We start from the raw sequence: 17,443 nt of genomic DNA, 5'->3' as shown, positions 1-17,443 counted from the left end.
CTCTCAGGGACCATTTCTAAAGCCTGAAGGACCTTTTTGGTTGGAAGAGGGGGAGAGGAAAGAGAAAAAAACGGAGAGAGAGTGCAAGGAGGCAGGACTCACGAAGAGGTTTTCAATCAGCGCAGGGAGGGCCTGGGCAGTACCTCTGACTCCCAGGGTGCAAGTAGGTTCCTTAAGACAGAAGCTGTTGACTCGTTTAGGGCGTACGAAATGTTACAAAAACACTGACACACAGGGACGCGCCACCTGCAAAGTTCCCCAGGTCAGTGAGTGCACTCCATTCTTAAAATTGCTCAGACCAAAAGCTCTGTAGTTCTGCTTGATTTCTCTCTTTTCTTCACATTTCTCTCTTTTCTTCATATCCAGTCTGCCAGGAAATTCTATTAGCTCTATTTTAAAAAAATACCCAGAGTCCAACCATGACCCTCACCCCTATCCCTGCCGGTGCAAGCCACACCACATCTTGTGTGTACCGCTTCAACCGCCTCCTCAGTGGTCTCCTTGCTTTCACCCTTTACCCTGGTCTATCAGTAGCACAGCAACCAGAGTGAGCCGTTTAAAACCACTCCCCATTTCCCTCAGTATGACAGGAAGTCCTTACAGTGGCGGATGAGACCCTATATTGTCTGGCCCCTGCCCCACCCCTCCCATCTCCTCTCCAAAGCCTCCCTCCTCTGACTCTCCTCCAGCCACTAGGACTCTCTGCTGTTTCCCCAAAGTCCAGGAATGCCCCACTCTATGCCTTTTCCAGAGACCCTCCCTTCCACCTGGAACAATTTTTGCCCAGGCATCCTCATCTTCTTTGAGGACCTATAAGCGACTGTGATTTTTTCCTCTCTGTCAGAATTCCCAATCCCCCCATCCCTGTGCAATCTTCCCAAAGCACTGACCACCTCCTAACAAGCTTTAAGATTTTCTTATTCATTATGGCCAGTGTCACTGTCTTTCTGATCCAGCTCACGTTCAGTAAGCTCCACGACGGGAGGAATTTTTTTGGTATGTTTTTGTTCACAGGTGTATCCCAACTGCCTATAATAATGCCTGGCCAATGGAAAGCAAATATATACTGCTGAATAAACAAAGTTTAAAAAAAAAAGAAGGAAAACATTAGAACTCTACTACTGCATTATAAATTTGGAAAACTGAAATTTTTTTTAAAAAAGTATTTACACCAAATGTGGGGCTCAAACCCACAGTCCTGAGATCATGAGTCACATGCTGTACCTACTGATCTAGGCAAGCGACCCGGAAAAGTGAAAATCTCTGTAAAAGATTAAGCATCACAACCCTGTTTCTGTATTCCTGTCACATTTAATACCTATGAATTAGGGTATTAAATTAGAGACTATTTGTCTCTACCCCACATATTTATACTCTTTAATACATTTATTATATTTACTCTAAAACAAGAGTTCAGGCAACAACCTAACAGAATGCTAAGTGGGAAAGGGATGATATGCGCTTTAATGTCAGCAAGTTACTTAATTTGGGCTCTTTTGTTAACTTTTTTCCTGATCAAGGTAAACCCCACATTTACATACTATAGAAAATCTGGAAAGTTAAAAGAATACTTGTGTGTGTGTATATGTACAAAAATGTTTACTGTGGTATTCAGTGAAAAACTGAAAAACTGCTGAAAACTGCAAGAGGGAAATGGTACATCAATACTACAAACCACTATGCAATCATCAGAGAGTATAAAGTGGACCTGTATGTGCCATCACGCAAAGCTATCAAGGCATAGAGTTAAATGCAAAAACACTGCAAACAATATATACAGTTTGATTTATAAACTAGCCATCCCCTGCCCCCAACCCATTTATGTAGTTATGTGTGTATGTGCACACATACTTCACAGTATGTTCTTGTAAAACAGGAGGGAAAAAAGTCATACCAGCAGGTATAACTTGAGCTTGTACAGTGTTAAACTTCTAGACAGTGGGACTGAGATAGGAACAGGGAGCTCCTACTTTTTATTTTATATAAAGTTAAGTAAAGAAGTTCTTTACCACCCAAAGTTTTCAAATTAAGAAATAAAAAATGGGCGGGCGGGGGGCACCTGGGTGGCGCAGCGAGTTAAGCATCCAACTTTGGCTGAAGGTCATGATCTTGCTGTCGCTGAATTCAAGCCCTGCTGACAGCTCAGAGCCTGGAGCCTGCTTCAGATTCTGTGTCTCCCTCTCTCTCTGGCCCTCCCCTGCTCACTCTGTCTCTCTCTCTCTCTCTCTCTCAAAAATAAATAAACATTTAAAAAAAGAAATTAAAAAATAGGAAAGAAAATTTGGAAGGAAAAGAGCAAAGAAACAGAAAATAACCACTTACAATCCTGCCTCAGTTGACTGTGGGGAAAATTTAATAAGGATTTGCTGAAATATGCACATAAGTATAGTGTCTTGTACAGAATGGGCACTCATTTAATATTTCTTGAATAAATGAATAATCTTTCTTGGTAAAACAGTATAAGCTTATTAATAGAGCAGTGGGAAATCTTGTTAAATGACCCCAAAGTAAAGCTGGCTTCAAATCAGTTTTCAGCAACTCCTGTTATTTTATGTAGGAAAAAAAGCCTACTCTGTAATTTTTTACACATGATTTTGAAACTGTTTTATTCAAGTGTTGCTGAGTTTTTCTTTAGTGATGTGATTTAAAAGGACTAACTCATGCTCTAATAGAAGTTGCACAGAGTAATGTTTGTCAAGAAAGGCAGATAACAGATAAGGGTCCGACAGGGAAGCAAACGGAAGGCTGAACCAAAATCCACAGTGTGATGCCCTGAGCCTTGGTTCCTTCCACGTCTTACAGGGGTGAGTGTCCCTGGTGAAACAAAGGCCAGTGTGGGGGGACTGCTGCTCTCCAGGAAGAAAGCTCTGGTTTGATTTTTCACTTCCCTTCATATAACACAGCTCTAGTAATTGGTTCTACTTGGGAAAGTTACCATCCAAACTTTCTGAAAGATATTACTTTAGCTACTCTTTAGAACTAATCCCAGTGGAAATTTTGTTTTCTTTAGAAGGCTTTTTGAGATATTTTTTTCATAGAAGTTGTTTCACAGCTAAACGTTTGTTTCATTGTTTTCGTTTTGCTGGTTTGTTTGTTTGTTTGTTTTTGCTTAGCTTTCCCTCATCTTTCTAATCTCAGTTGCTTTATTCTGGTAGGATTGAGATGTTTCTCCCAGGGAAAGCCCGTTTCTCTTTAAATGCCAAACATGCAGAGAAACATAAGCTACTAGGAGAGTTAAAAAGTACACCACAAATAATTATTTCTCTTTAGGCCTGTGTAATTATAAATAGAGTGAATTATATACCGTAAGATTTTAAACACCATTTAAAAAATAGTAATTAAAGGAATCAGAAGAAATTTGAATGAAGTTTTTACAACAAAAACAGGTCATCCCTGCCATTTCATTAGCAAAATTACATTAATTTAAAATTTAGCTTAAAAATCTGCTGTATGATTAACAACTGGTAATCTGTATCTCCTGATTTCTGGGAAGGTCCTTCTGTTTTTGGAAGAGTGGGCTTGTGTTGCAAATGTGGGCTCTGGCTTCTTACCAGAACCAAGTGTGAATCGATGTACTTTTATTCCAAAGAGCTCTGAGTGATGTGAATGAGACACCTTGCCCAGGCACAGAATGCAATTACTGTTAGTGCTTTCAAATGGTGCAGACTTTCTGCTTCACTTAGAAAGGCTGAAAATCAAACTATAAAGGGAGAGTCAAAGCCTTTAACCACAGGAATATTATCTATACTGAGGAAATTGCAGCTGGTACAGTTTTATCAGAAAAAAAGGGGGGGTAGGGAAGTAGGTGAGCGGGGGTTGCTATTTATACAAACAGTCCGGAGCAGACATTAACACAGAGAATGCAATAAAACTCCGACTTTGATTAGAAAATTAATGTGGCTTTGGTTCTGGCAAGATGGCAATATTAAACTAACCTGAAAGCCCTCCATCTGTAAGTAGGTTAAAATGCTATAAGAAATGTAACAAATTATGAATTTATCTGAAGTAGAAAGAAGGGAAATCCATACTTGCCATAAATAAGAAAAAAATGAGAAAGGAGAGGCAGTCGGTGACACAGAGGCCTGGGAGGAAGACATAACTACGCCAGGGACCCTGGGTTGGGCTCTGAGGACGCCTGTGTGTTTGAGGAGAGAGGCCACAAAGGAACAACAAACTGACAGCTGATACCTCCAAGAAAATAACAGCTTCCTCTATTTGAAAGTTAAGAGTGCCCTGGGGCTCAGCTCTTAGTCCTCCGTTCACTTCTACCTATCCTCAATCCCTTGGTGATCTCATCCCGTTTCTTAAGTACCATCATGTAAACACAAAAGACCCCAAAATTCATATTCAGTCAGAGCAGAGCTCCCTGCCGAACTGGACTCACAGATCAAACTGCAGTCAACATCTCTGCATGTATCTTTAAAGACATCGTACACTTGGTCCTCCTGCTCCCTCATGTAATCCTCTTTGTTTTCTGACAGCTTAGGCCAAAAATCTGGATGTCATCCTCTACTCATCTCTTTCCCACACCCACACACATTTTATCTGCCTATAGATAAAATTTATCTTTACCTTCAAAATTTATCCAGAATCTGACTACTTCCCATCACATCCATTTTTGCCAGTCTTGTCCAAACCATACTGCTCTATCATAGGATCACTGCTAAGGCCTCCAAACTCCTTTCCTTGCTTCTGCCCTTCTCCTCTTTAGTCTGGTCAGTGGCCAAAATGATCCTATTAAAATATAAATCAGGGGCACCAAAAAACATGCTACAAACCACCAGTGAGTCAATGAAGACATCAAAAAAAAAAAAAAAATCAATACATGTAGCCAAATAAAACTGGAAACGCAATGGTCCAAAAATCTTTGGGACACAGCAAAGAGAAGTTCTATGAGAAAAATTTATAACAATACAGGCCCACCACAAGAAACAAGAAAAATCTCAAACAAGCAAACCTTCATCTAAAGAAATTAGAAAAAAAACAAACAAAACCCGAAGTTAGTAAAAGGTAGTAAATAATAAAGGTCAGAGTGGAAATAAATGAAATAGAGACTTTAAAAAAGCAATAGAAAAGATCAATGAAACCAAGAGCTGGTTCTTCGTGAAGATAAGCAAAATTGACAAAACTAAAGCCAGACTCATCAAGAAAAAAAGAGAAAGGACCCAAGTAAATAAATCAGAAATGAAAGGGAAGTAATAACCAACACCACAGAAATATAAAGGATTATAAGAGACTTGTATGAAAAGTTATATGCAAATTCTTAGAAACAGATAATCTTCTAAAATTGAATCAGGAAGATATCTGAACAAACTGATTCTTAACAACAAAATTAAGTCAGTATTCCAAAAAAACTCCCCCAAAACAAAAGTCCAGGACCAGATGGATTCACAAAAATTCTCCTTCAACTATTCCAAAATATAGAAGAGGAAGGAAAGCTTTCACATACATTCTATAAGTCCAGCATTACCCAGATACCAAAATCAGACAAAGATACCACCAAAAAAGAAAAAAACCTATAGTCCAATATCCTTGATGAACATAGATGCAAAAGTTCTCAACAAAATATTAGCAAACCACACTCAACAATATGTTAAAAGGATTATTCACCACCATCAATGGGATTTATTTCAGGGGTACAGGGATGGTTCAATATTCACAAATCAGTCAATGTGATACACTATATCAAACAAAATGAAGAATAAAAAAATCATATGATCATTTCAGATGCAGAGAAAGCATTTGACAAAATTCAACATCCAATTACGATAAAAACTCTCAACAAAATGGGTTTAGAGAAAACATACCTCAATATAATAAATGCCATATATGAAAACACACAGCTGACACCATATTCAATGGTAAAAAAAAACTGAGAGCTTTTCCCCTAACATCAAGAACAAGACAAGCATATCCACTCTTACCACTTCTTGCAACACAGCACTAGAAGATCTAGTCACAGCAATCAGACAAGAAAGAGAAATAAAAGGCATCCAAATTGGTAAGAAAGAAGTTAAACGGTCATTATTTGAAGATGACATTATACTACCTGCATAGAAAACAGACTTCACCAAAAAACCCTATTAGAATAAATGGATTCGGTAAAGTTGCAGGGGACAGAATTAATCTACAGAGACTGGTTGTATTTCTATACACTTAACAAAGTAGTAGAAAGAGAAACTAAAAAAACAATTCATTTACAACTGTACCAAAAGAAATAAAATGCCTATGAATAAACTTAGCCAAACATGTGAAAGATCTGATCTCTGAAAATTATAAAACAATGATAAAAGAAACTGAAGGCAACGCAAACAAAAGGAAAGACATGCCATGATCTCAACTGGAATAATATTCAAAGCCATCTATAGAGTCACTGCAACCCCTATCAAAATACCAACAGCACTGTTCACAGAACTATAACAAATGAAACCACAGAGACCCTGAATAGTCAAAGCAATCTTGAGAAAGATGAACAAAGGTGTAAGTATCACAATTCCAGATTTCAAGATATACTACAAAGCTCTTGTATAAAAAAAGTATGGTACTGGCACAAAAACAGACTGAGAGATTAATGTTAACAGAATAGAGAACCTGGAAATAAACCCATGCCTTTTTTTTTTTTTAATATTGTTATTTATTTCTGAGAGAGAGAGAGAGAGAGAGAGAGATTGAGCGAGCAGGGGAGGGTCAGGGAGAGGGAGACACAGAATCTGAAACAGGTTCCAGGCTCTGAACTGGCTGTCAGCACAGAGCCTGATGCGGGGCTCGAACCCACGAACTGGGAGATCATGACCCGAGCTGAAGTCAGAAGCTCAACCGACTGAGCCACCCAGGTGCCCCAATAAACCTATGCTTATATGGTCGGTTAATCGATTGACAAGGGAGGCAAGAATATACAGTGAAGAAAAGATAGTCTTCAATAAATGGTGCTGTTAAAATCGAACAGCTATATGCAAAACAACAAAACTAGATAGACCACTTTCTAACACCATATATTAAAAAAAAAAACTCAAAATGAATTAATGTGAGACATGAAACCATAATACTCCTAGAATAAAACACCAGCAATAATTTCTTGGATACTTGCCATAGAAACATTTTTCTAGATATGCTTTCTAAGGCAAGGGAAACAAAAGCAAAAATAAAATATTGGGATTACATAAAAATAACAAGGTTTTGAACAGCAAAGGAAACCATCAACAAAAGGCAACCAAATGAACGGGAGAAGATATGTTCAAATGATATATCCAATGGAAGGTTAATATTCCCCAGATATAAAGAACTTATACAACTCAACACCAAAAAATCACCTGATTAAAAATGAACAGAGGACCTGAACAGACATTTTTCCAAATAAGACATGGAGACAGCCAATATACACATGAAAAGATGCTCAACATCACTAATTATCAGAGAAATGTAAATCAAAACCACAATGAAATACCTCCTTCCCCAATCAGAATGCCTGGAATCAAAAACGTAAGAAACAACGATTGGTGAAGATGTGGAGAAAAAGGAACTCTTGTGCACTGTTGGTGGAAATGTAAATTGGAGCAGCAACTGTGGAAGACAGAATGATGAGTCCTCAAAATATTTTAAATAGAAATACCATATGATCCAATGATTCTGCTAATGGGTTCTTACCCAAAGAAAACAAAAACATTAATTCTGAAAGATATATGCACACCTATTTTTATTGTAGCATTATTTACAATAATAAAGATAGGGAAGTAACCCAGTGTCCACTGACAGATCAATGGATAAAGAAAATGTAGTATATACACACAATGGATTATCAACCATAAAAAGGGAGATCTTGCTATTTGTAGCAAACATAGATGGACCTATAGAGTATTATGCTAAGTGAAATGAGTCAGACAGAGAAAGACAAATACCATATGATTTCTCTTATATGTGGAATCTAAAAAACAAAACAAATGAATAAACGAAAAACGGAAACAGACCCATAAAACAGAAAACTGATGGTTGCCAGAGGGAGAGAAGGCAGCAGGGAGGATAGACAAAATGGGTGAAAGCCAGTGGGAGATACAGGCTTTCAGTTATGGAATGAATAAGTCATGGCAATAAAAGGTACACTACAGGGAATATAGTCAATAGTATTGCAAAAAGGTTTTATGGTAACAGTAGCTACACTTGTGGTGAACACAGAATAACATATAAACTTGTCAAATCACTATATTATAAACTTGAAACTAATGTAACATTGTGCATCAACTATACTTCAATTAAGAAAAAGTAAAAAATAATAATAATTTAAAAAAAAATTTTTAAAAAGTCAAATCATATCGCTCCTCTACCTAAAATTTCCCAACGGTTCCCCATTTCACACACAGGGAAAAAAATTCTAAGACTAAAAATGGACCATGTGGTTTAAAAAAAAATCTGATCTCAACATGTCCACCTTGACATCTATGGGCTCATAATCTATTCAGCTCTTCCTTACTTACTTTGCTTTGGCCAATCTGACCTCTTTATTGTTTCAAAAACATCCTAGGCACAGCCCCACCTCAGGGTCTTCTTTGCAGTTATTGTTTTCTCCAAGAATTCTCTTTCCCCAGCTGGCGTTGTACTTCACCTCCCTCAGGTCTTTGTTCAAATGCCACCTTTCTAAAGGTGCCACTCTACCTAAAATTGCAACCTCCCTTGAACTCCCAATATTCCCTATTCCCTTCCCTTGCTTTATTTTTCTCCTTAGCACTTATCACTAACACATTACACATTTTACTTGATTATCCTGTTTATTGTTTCCCCTCTGGAGTGTAGGCACCATGAGGGCAGAGATTCTTGTATGTTTTATTTACTACTATAGCACTAGCATTCAGTAGGTATTCAATCAGAATCTGTTAAATAAATGAATGAAATGCTAAATATATATTTATGAAGGAAAAAAAATCAAACTTAGCATTCCAAATGCAGAATGCAATCAAAGGAAGGTCAAAACCAAAACACGTTCTCAGGAAAATAAAAAACATGGAAAGAATAAGTCACTTACAGACCTTCCATGAAAGAACTAATAAAAGATATTTTCTGGAAGAAAGACATTGGATCCAAAAGGAAGGAAAAGGAATAAGCAAAGAAAATCCTATATAAAACTAAATAAGCATTGACAGCAAAAAACAATAATAGTAATAAGTAACTTGGGTGGTATAAAAACAAGGTAGAACCAAAACACTAAACAATAATACGTAAGATGAGAAGAGGTACTTACACTTTAAACATTCTAAACCTTGTTTTTCAGGAGGAGGATGGAGATATTAAGTTTTTGACTTTGAGTTGGGTATTTATGTAGACAATTTAAGAATAATGTCTTGGAGAACAGAATAATTTCCATTCCAAAAGGAAAAAAGGGAATATAAAGAAAGCTCAATTAATCCAAACAGAAGGTAGGAAAGGAGGATGAAAAGAGTCAAAGAATCTTTTAGTAAGTAGAAAGAATCAAATAAAATAGAAATAAATCTAATACATTAATAATCACAATAAATGTACCTGTACCAAACGTGCTACTTAAAAGACAATGATTCTTGGTTCTGAATTTTTAAAAATGTGTGAGATGTCATTTATAAAAGACACACCTCAAACACAACGTATCACAAAGTAAAAATAAAGAGATGTCTAAAGATACACCATGTGAACACTATAGCACAGATCACAAAAATGGCAGGAGAATATTATGAAAGTACTTATGTTAACACATTTGTAAACTCATAAAAAATGGACATATTCCTAGAAAAATATTTTAGCAACATTGCCTTAAGAACAAACAGAAAGTCTGTAGAGTCTATAACCACAACAAAAAGAACAGGGCTAGGTATTTTTATAGACCAGTTCTACAAAATTTAAAAAGCAACTGCATATTTATACAAATTTCTCCATAGAACATACAGTTGTATACTCACATAATGAGATTAGTTTAACCTTGATACTTAGGAACAGCACAAGAAAGGAAAAGTACAGGGGAATCCCAGTCATGAACATTAATGAAAAAACCCTAAACAATATGTTTGTAAACAAAATCCAGCAATGTGTTAAAATATAACTCACTATGAACAAACTGGGTTCGTTTCAAGAATTCCACAACAGTTCATACCATTAACTCCCCATGAAAACATTTTAAATGAGAAAAACAATATGATTATCCGAGATGACAAAAAGACATTTGATAAAAATCAACAACCAAATAGGACTTAAACTCTTGGAAAATTTTTAAAATCAGAAAGAACACAAGGATGACCAAAACACTGCTTCTATTAGTTACTGTTCTGGCAGTTCTGACAACAAAATGAGAAAAAGAAATAAAAGGTATAAAGATTAGAAAGAATCACAATTGTTACTATTTGCAGAATGATATAATTTTACGTTATCTTGATAACATAAAAGTGTACAAATTATTGGAATTAATTAGAGTGTAGCAAGGTGGTTCTTATAAGATCACTATACTGCAATCAATTCTATTTCTATATACTGCAACACAGGGAAAGATCATTAAAAGGTATATCACTTACAATGATAATGAGACAATACAAGGTACATAGAAATAAAAATAACAAAAAGTATGCAAAACTCTTAAGAAGATAATTAAAAATGTTATTGAAAAGCATTAAAGGAAACCTAAATAATGGAGAGATGGATGATGTCCCTGGATAGGAAGATATCAACACATAGATTTAAGTTCTCCTCAAACGGATGCATGGATTCAATTCAATTCAAATAAAAATTTTAACATGTTTCTTTGTGAACTTGCCAAAGCTAACTCAAAAACCCATGTGAAAAAGAAAGAACCCTTAAAACACTCCTGAAGAATAAGACTATGGGAGGTTGATATTAGGAGCAAACAAACCAGTTAACAAAGAAGAAAGCCCACATACAGATCTATACATACACAGAAACTTGATATAACAGTGGTAGCACTGCAGATCAGTGAAAAAAGGAGTATTCAGTAAATGGTGCTGAGCCAGTACTGGTGACTAATGTACTAGACAGTACAGATCTAGACTGTTCAGTACTCTTGGCTGATAAGGGCTCTGCCAGCAAATGTATTGATCACTACTGATTTCACCAAGACCCCCTCTTCCCAGTCTTGGAGCTCCACAGAAGACACAACGGGGAGCTGTCTGTGGGGGAGGTGGGGGTTGCAGGTACCTCTCCCTTAAGCTGTAGTGAAAAAAGAGAAAAGTGGATTCCTCCCCTTAGCAAGGCTTGGTGGGAAGGTGAGTCTCCACCTGCCCTCCCCTCTAAGTGTGGCACATGCGGTGGCCAGCTGGGAGGAGTTTCTGCAAAGATGCAGAAGAGAGCCATTGAGGGTGACTGCATGAACATGCCTGTTCTCCTTTCTGCTGGCCACCACAGCTTAAGGTGACTAGATGACATTATATTAAGTAAGATAAGTCAGACAGAGAAAGACAAATGCCATAGGATTTCACTTATAATGGAATCTAAAAAGCAAAAGAAACAAACCTATAAAAACAGAGAACAAACTGGTGGCTGCCAGAGGTGAAAGCGTGAGGGAAGGGGCAAAATGGATGAAGGGGAGTAAGAGGTACAGGCTTCCAGTTACGGAATGAGTGAGTCGCAGGGGTGAACGGCACAGCACAGGGAATGTAGCCAGTGGTACTGTAATAGTTTTGTATGGTGACAGATGGTAGCTACACTTGCGGTGAGCATAACATAACACATAGAGTTATCAAATCACTATGTTTACACCTGAAACTAATGTAACACTGTGTGTCAACTAGACTTAAATTAAAAAATAAAAAATAGGGGCGCCTGGGTGGCTTAGTCGGTTAAGCGTCCGACTTTCGCTTAGGTCATGATCTCGCGGTTCGTGGGTTCGAGCCCCGCGTCGGGCCCTGTGCTGACTGCCAGCTCGGAGCCTGGAGCCTGTTTCAGTCTGTGACTCCCTCTCTCTCTGACCCTCCCCTGCTCACGCTGTCTCTCTCTCTCTCCTAGAAATAAATAAAACATTAAAAAAAATTTAAAAAAAATAAATAAATAAAATAAAATAAAATAAAAAATAAAATAAAGTGAATGACCCTCAACTTACTGGGTTTTAAAGTGTCTACAACAATATTCCAAATGTTTCATTAAACCATGATATTCAGCAAGTAAATGATCCATATGCTGATGGACCTGGAGGGAAACATTCAGTATGTATACTGAATTAAAACTGGAGCCTCCAATTGGATGCAACTTCAGAAACAAGAAAATGATATATACACTAATAATTGGGTAAAAAGCTACCTGTTCCTTATGCTGAAAACAATGTGTAATTATTTTTTATATTTTTAAGTAGACTTTATCGCTGCTAAAATATAATACTATATTCCTCTTATGCAAAAAATCACCATCATATTCTCCAAATTCTCTACCAATTCTAACATGAGATAAGAGATTCAATGACATTCTTAAGTCTCTGATGCATTCTTGAATCCTTGAAGCATTGTTTTCTACCTTAGTTTTTGGATTGGAAAAGAATGCATAAAAGAGGCCTATGAATAAAAAGTTTCAGAGAAGACACATTTAGGTAAGTGACACATATTAGGCAGGATCTTATTTATACTTCTGGGTCTCAATTTCCTCATTTGTGAAATAAGGATAGTGGGATATCTGTCTCACACATGGTTAAGAGGGTCAATTACTACCAGATAGGGCTGAGTAGTGTTTCCCCAAATTTCCTATCCAGACAGGATCTGTCAATGTGACCTTATTTGGTATCAGGTCATTTAGATGGATCAAGTTAAGATGAGGTCATAGAGAAGTAGGGTGGGCCATACATCCAATGACTGGTGTCTTTATGAGAAGGGAATGTGAAGAGAGAGACAAAGAAATGGTCCTATGACAATGAAGGCAGAGATTAAAATGATGCTGCTACAAGCCAAGGAAGGCCAAGGACTGCTGGCAACCATGAGAAGCAAGGAAGATTCTCTCCCCTTCCAAGAGAACACGCCCCAGCGGACTCCTTGACTGCAGACTTCTAGCCTGAACACCCAGTCTGTGGTACTGTAGCAGAAGACCACAAGAAACAAATACAGCATCGATGCCTAAAACAGAAATGAAGCATTTGCCTCATCTCCCACATAGAAAAAACATGCCATACATTTTGTTAGGGCTGAACAGCAGGCAGGTTCTAATCTTGTTTGACATGGACTCTCCAAGAACACATTTCCACAGTGTTTTAGTCACGGACCATGTTTACTCAACTGGAGTGGAATACATTCCACTCAACGGGACTTTAAGAGGCCTGGAAGTGGAGTGGGGTGGGGAGGTGAGAGAGGGGTGACATTAGTGGATCCTGGTTTTCCCATACAGATGCAGCTGGGTCTCTAGAGTTACTAAAGGCAGGACTCACCATCTGGTTTATTTTATTCTTCCTGTGTATTAACTTCATTCTTTCCCCCAACTGGAGTCTGTCTTTACCTACCAGGTGAAAACATGACTGCCAGCAGCTCCTGAATCTTATCTTTTTACAGAGTTTGTCCCCAAAGAAAGACTGTCTCTGTTTCCTGGGTCCCCAAGTCCAAAAAGCCCAGGGAAACACGTTGAGTGGCCTCAGCTGGGCCAGCTTCCACTCTTGAACTACCCACTGCGTCCACATGGTGAGGAAGGTACCACAGGGAGGGACGGATGGAGACAATCTACACAAGAACCAGCCCTACTTTCCTTTTGTGATAAAGCATGGTTTGACTTTGGTTCTTTTACCCCAAATTCTTACTAAAATGCTAAAGTGAGCAGCTAGAGGTATGGAAGTCATTGTAAAGGCAGATTCAAATACAATTTGAAGACTAAGAAGTTGTCATATATAAATCAAGAAATGCAGGACCTTGATAAGGAACTGCTAGTGAAGAGCCAATAAGCACACCAACTGGATGCTTTCTGTAAGTTTAGATAAAACAATTTTCACAGTTGGAATTAACTGAAAAAGTTTCCTACACTTAAAAGAATAAAAAAGAATATAATAAATTAAGCTACCACTCAAAGATACACTTTAAAGAAAGTCTTATCTTTTGGTAGTAGAGGAAATACATGTCATCAGCAATAAACATTTGACTGCCCTGTGAGGGCAGGGCACTGAGACACCACGAGATTGTTTCCAGAGATAATTAAACTCAATCTATGATTTTTAACTTTCTTAGAAATAGAAATGATCACTTACCATGGTACTGGGGTCTCTATCAGCTCGACTTCGTTCAAAAGAATGTATTCTATGGGCACTCATTTCATCAGTATCAGCAATGATATAATGTCTAGGAGAGTAAGCATTGGACAGGTTCTCAAGCAGCCTCAAGATCTCGGTGGTGTGCCCACCTGGAAAAAAATATTGGAAGGCCTAAGATTAACAATCCCACAATGTGGGGGCACCTGGTGGCTCGGTTGGTTAAGCGTCTGACTTTGGGTCAGGTCATGATCTCACGGTTTGGGCGTTCACTTCAGGTTCTGACACAGAGTCCGGAGCTTGCTTCGGATTCTGTGTCTCCCACTCTGTCTGCCCCTCTCCTGCTTGTGTGCCCGCTCTCTCTTTCAAAAATTAAAAAAAAAAAAACATTAAAAATTTTTTTAAAAATCCCACAATGTGGTTTTTAGAGGGGAGTTAGGTGGGGGAATGAGTTAAATAGGTAACGGGGATTAAGGTGTGCTTGTTGTGATGAGCACTGCATGATATATAGAAGTGTTGAATGTATGTTGTACTTTTCACCTGAAAGTGTTAACTAGCTGGAATTGAAATAAACACTTAAAAAAAAAAAAAAAAAAGAAAAGAAATACCCAATGGACATATCCATTTGGCTATGTTATACTAATGTTTCATGTATTTCTCAAAAGACAAAAGGAACATCTGGAAACAATAATCGATGTCCTTGTATAAATACTACTTTTTAAAAAAAATTTTTTTTAATGTTTTTTATTTATTTCTGAGAAAGAGAGACACAGTGTGAGCAGGGGAGGGTCAGAGAGAGAGTGGGAGACACAGAATCTGAAGCAGCCTCCAGGCTCTGAGCTGGCTGTCAGCACAGAGCCCGACGCGGGGTTCGAACCCACGAACTGTGAGATCATGACCTGAGCCGAAGTCAGACGCTTAACCGACTGAGCCACCCAGGTGCCCCTACATAAATGCTACTTTTAAATGGGAGAAGATGATAAATAAAAGTAAAACAATAAAACTGGCACTAGCAGTAGGTGCTAAGGAGGCACAAAGAAGCAGAAGACACAACTCCTGTTATCAAGCCTGGTAGGTGGGGAAAGAATGCACACAGACAGATAAAGAGTGATGCAATACAGCATGAAAAATTTAAATGGGGGCAAGGGGAGGAAAGCAAATGGTTAAGAAAACCAACCTTTTAAGAGTAGGGGAGATCCCTGATAAAGGCTGAGATGACTAGAAAGCTGAAGCTAAAGGACACAGAGGAGTAGGAAGGCCACTGGGCAGGATTATTAGGACATGAGATGGTAAGATCTGAGACGTGTGTTCTAGGAATGGGGGGAATACTGGGAAGAAGTATGAGGGTGAAAGCAGTTCAGGAAAGTAGGTTGAAAAATGGAAGGTCACTGAAGGTTTCTGGGCTGAGAAGTAACGTCAGTGTGGCATGAGCACTGACCCGCAGGGCTTGGGGCTTCGTAAGGAAGACTTCTGCTCATCACTGTAACCCCAGCTCCTAATAGAAGCCTCCGCACACTGCAGGTCGTCAAACACATACCAGTTTTGCCAAACAACTGTTCAATGTTTCAAACTGTACAACCTCCAACATTTTAGTACTTTGATTTCAAAACCATGAATTCAAAAATCAACTGTGTACATTGAGGTTACTTCATGAAAAAAACCCACAAAAGAACATCAATCTATCACATTAACAATACAGCATTTAAAAAAATATTTTTTAATGTTTTATTTCTGAGAGAGAGAGAGAGAGAGGCAGCATGAGCAGGGGAGGATCAGAGACAGAGGGAGATACAGAATCTGAAGCAGACTCCAGGCTCTGAGCCAGCTGTCAGCACAGAACCTGATGTGGGACTTGAACCCACGAACTGTGAGATCATGACCCGAGCCAAAGCTGGATGCTGAACCAACTGAGCCACCGAGGTGCCCCAACAATACAGCATTTTTAAGCAAAGCAATCAAACTCCTTCTCAATGAGCCCTATCATACCCATTTCGTTTCATTTCATAGTCTCTCAGCCTCAGCCACGTTGATGTCCTTAACATTCTCTCTATTCATCTTACTTGTTACCTCTGGTCGCCTCTGGTCACACTGTCCCCCCACCTACTAAACTCTCCTCCACTGCTATTGTTGCAAGACAGCGCTTTCAATAGTGACAGTGAACCTATAGAAGGAGAGAACAAATTAAGCATGTGGTTTCTCCTAACACACGTTATTTTCTTATTGTAGAAAGGGAAGGATTACTCTCTATATTCCAAAAGGGACTAGATGTAGAAATGAAATTGGCATAGCTTATGTGTGAGTTTCAGAAATTAGAATTATACTTCAACTTTATAACTTGTCACCTATCTTTGTGCCTGGGGCATGTAATTTACACATCTGATTTACACTCATTTTTCTATTTTTGTTTTTAGCCTTGAGAAAGTGTGGTGGCTTGCAAAGTAGGTACTTGTTTTCACAGCTGGACCAATTAAGGATAAAAAGGATAATATCCACATTTTCAACTGCAATTAAAACTTCATTATACCTGCTTTAACAGTCTCTTCTTTTTTTTAAAAGGAAACATTTACTGAATATATTCTTTGAAGATTTAACCTTGCCACTAAATAAAGTTGTTAAAATGATGAGTTTTTTCTTCCATTTTACTCTTTTATGAAGATATACTCTTCAGCGGGCGCCTGGGTGGCTCAGTCGGTTAAGCGTCCAACTTCAGCTCAACTCATGATCTTATGGTTCATGAGTTTGAGCCCTGCGTCAGGCTCTGTGCTGACAGCCAGCTCAGAGCCTGGAGGCTGCTTCAGATTCTGTGGTCTTCCTCTCTCTGACCCTCCCCTGCTCACGCTGTCTCTCTCTCTTGGAAATAAATAAAAAAAATTTAAAAAAATTTTTTAAAGATATATTCTTTGGGAACAAAATATTCTCAGTTCTACCTTAGATGATGCTCACATCACTCATTATCAGGGAAACACAAATCAAAGCCACACTGAAATACCACCTCACTCCAGAGTGTTTAAAATGAACAAATCAGGAAACTACAGTTGCTGGCGAGGATGTGGAGAAACAGGCACCCTCTTGCACTGTTGGTGGGAATGCAAACTGGTGCAGCCCCTCTGGAAAACAGTGTGGAGGTTCCTCAACAAATTAACAATAGAACTCCCCTAGGACCCAGCAATAGCACTGCTAAGAATTTACCCAAGGGATACAGGAGTGCTGATGCATAGGGGCACATGTACCCCAATGTTCATAGCAGCACTTTCAACGATAGCCAAATCATGG

General features: G+C 38.3%; 1 protein-coding gene across 1 annotated transcript in view; it reads right to left on the bottom strand.

The window, feature by feature from the left end:
- Positions 1-17,443, bottom strand: part of ALG14 (ALG14 UDP-N-acetylglucosaminyltransferase subunit) — a 99,967-nt gene that overhangs the window by 78,676 nt on the left and 3,848 nt on the right. The window contains exon 2 of the mRNA XM_039228470.1: positions 14,171-14,322. Coding sequence (XP_039084401.1) covers positions 14,171-14,322 — 152 coding nt within the window. The remainder of the gene's footprint in view (positions 1-14,170; positions 14,323-17,443) is intronic.

Source organism: Hyaena hyaena, unplaced genomic scaffold, assembly GCF_003009895.1.
Source record: "Hyaena hyaena isolate Hyena2069 unplaced genomic scaffold, ASM300989v1 scaffold_32, whole genome shotgun sequence".
NCBI lineage: Eukaryota > Metazoa > Chordata > Mammalia > Carnivora > Hyaenidae > Hyaena > Hyaena hyaena.
This window is presented reverse-complemented; position numbering and strand designations above follow the sequence as displayed.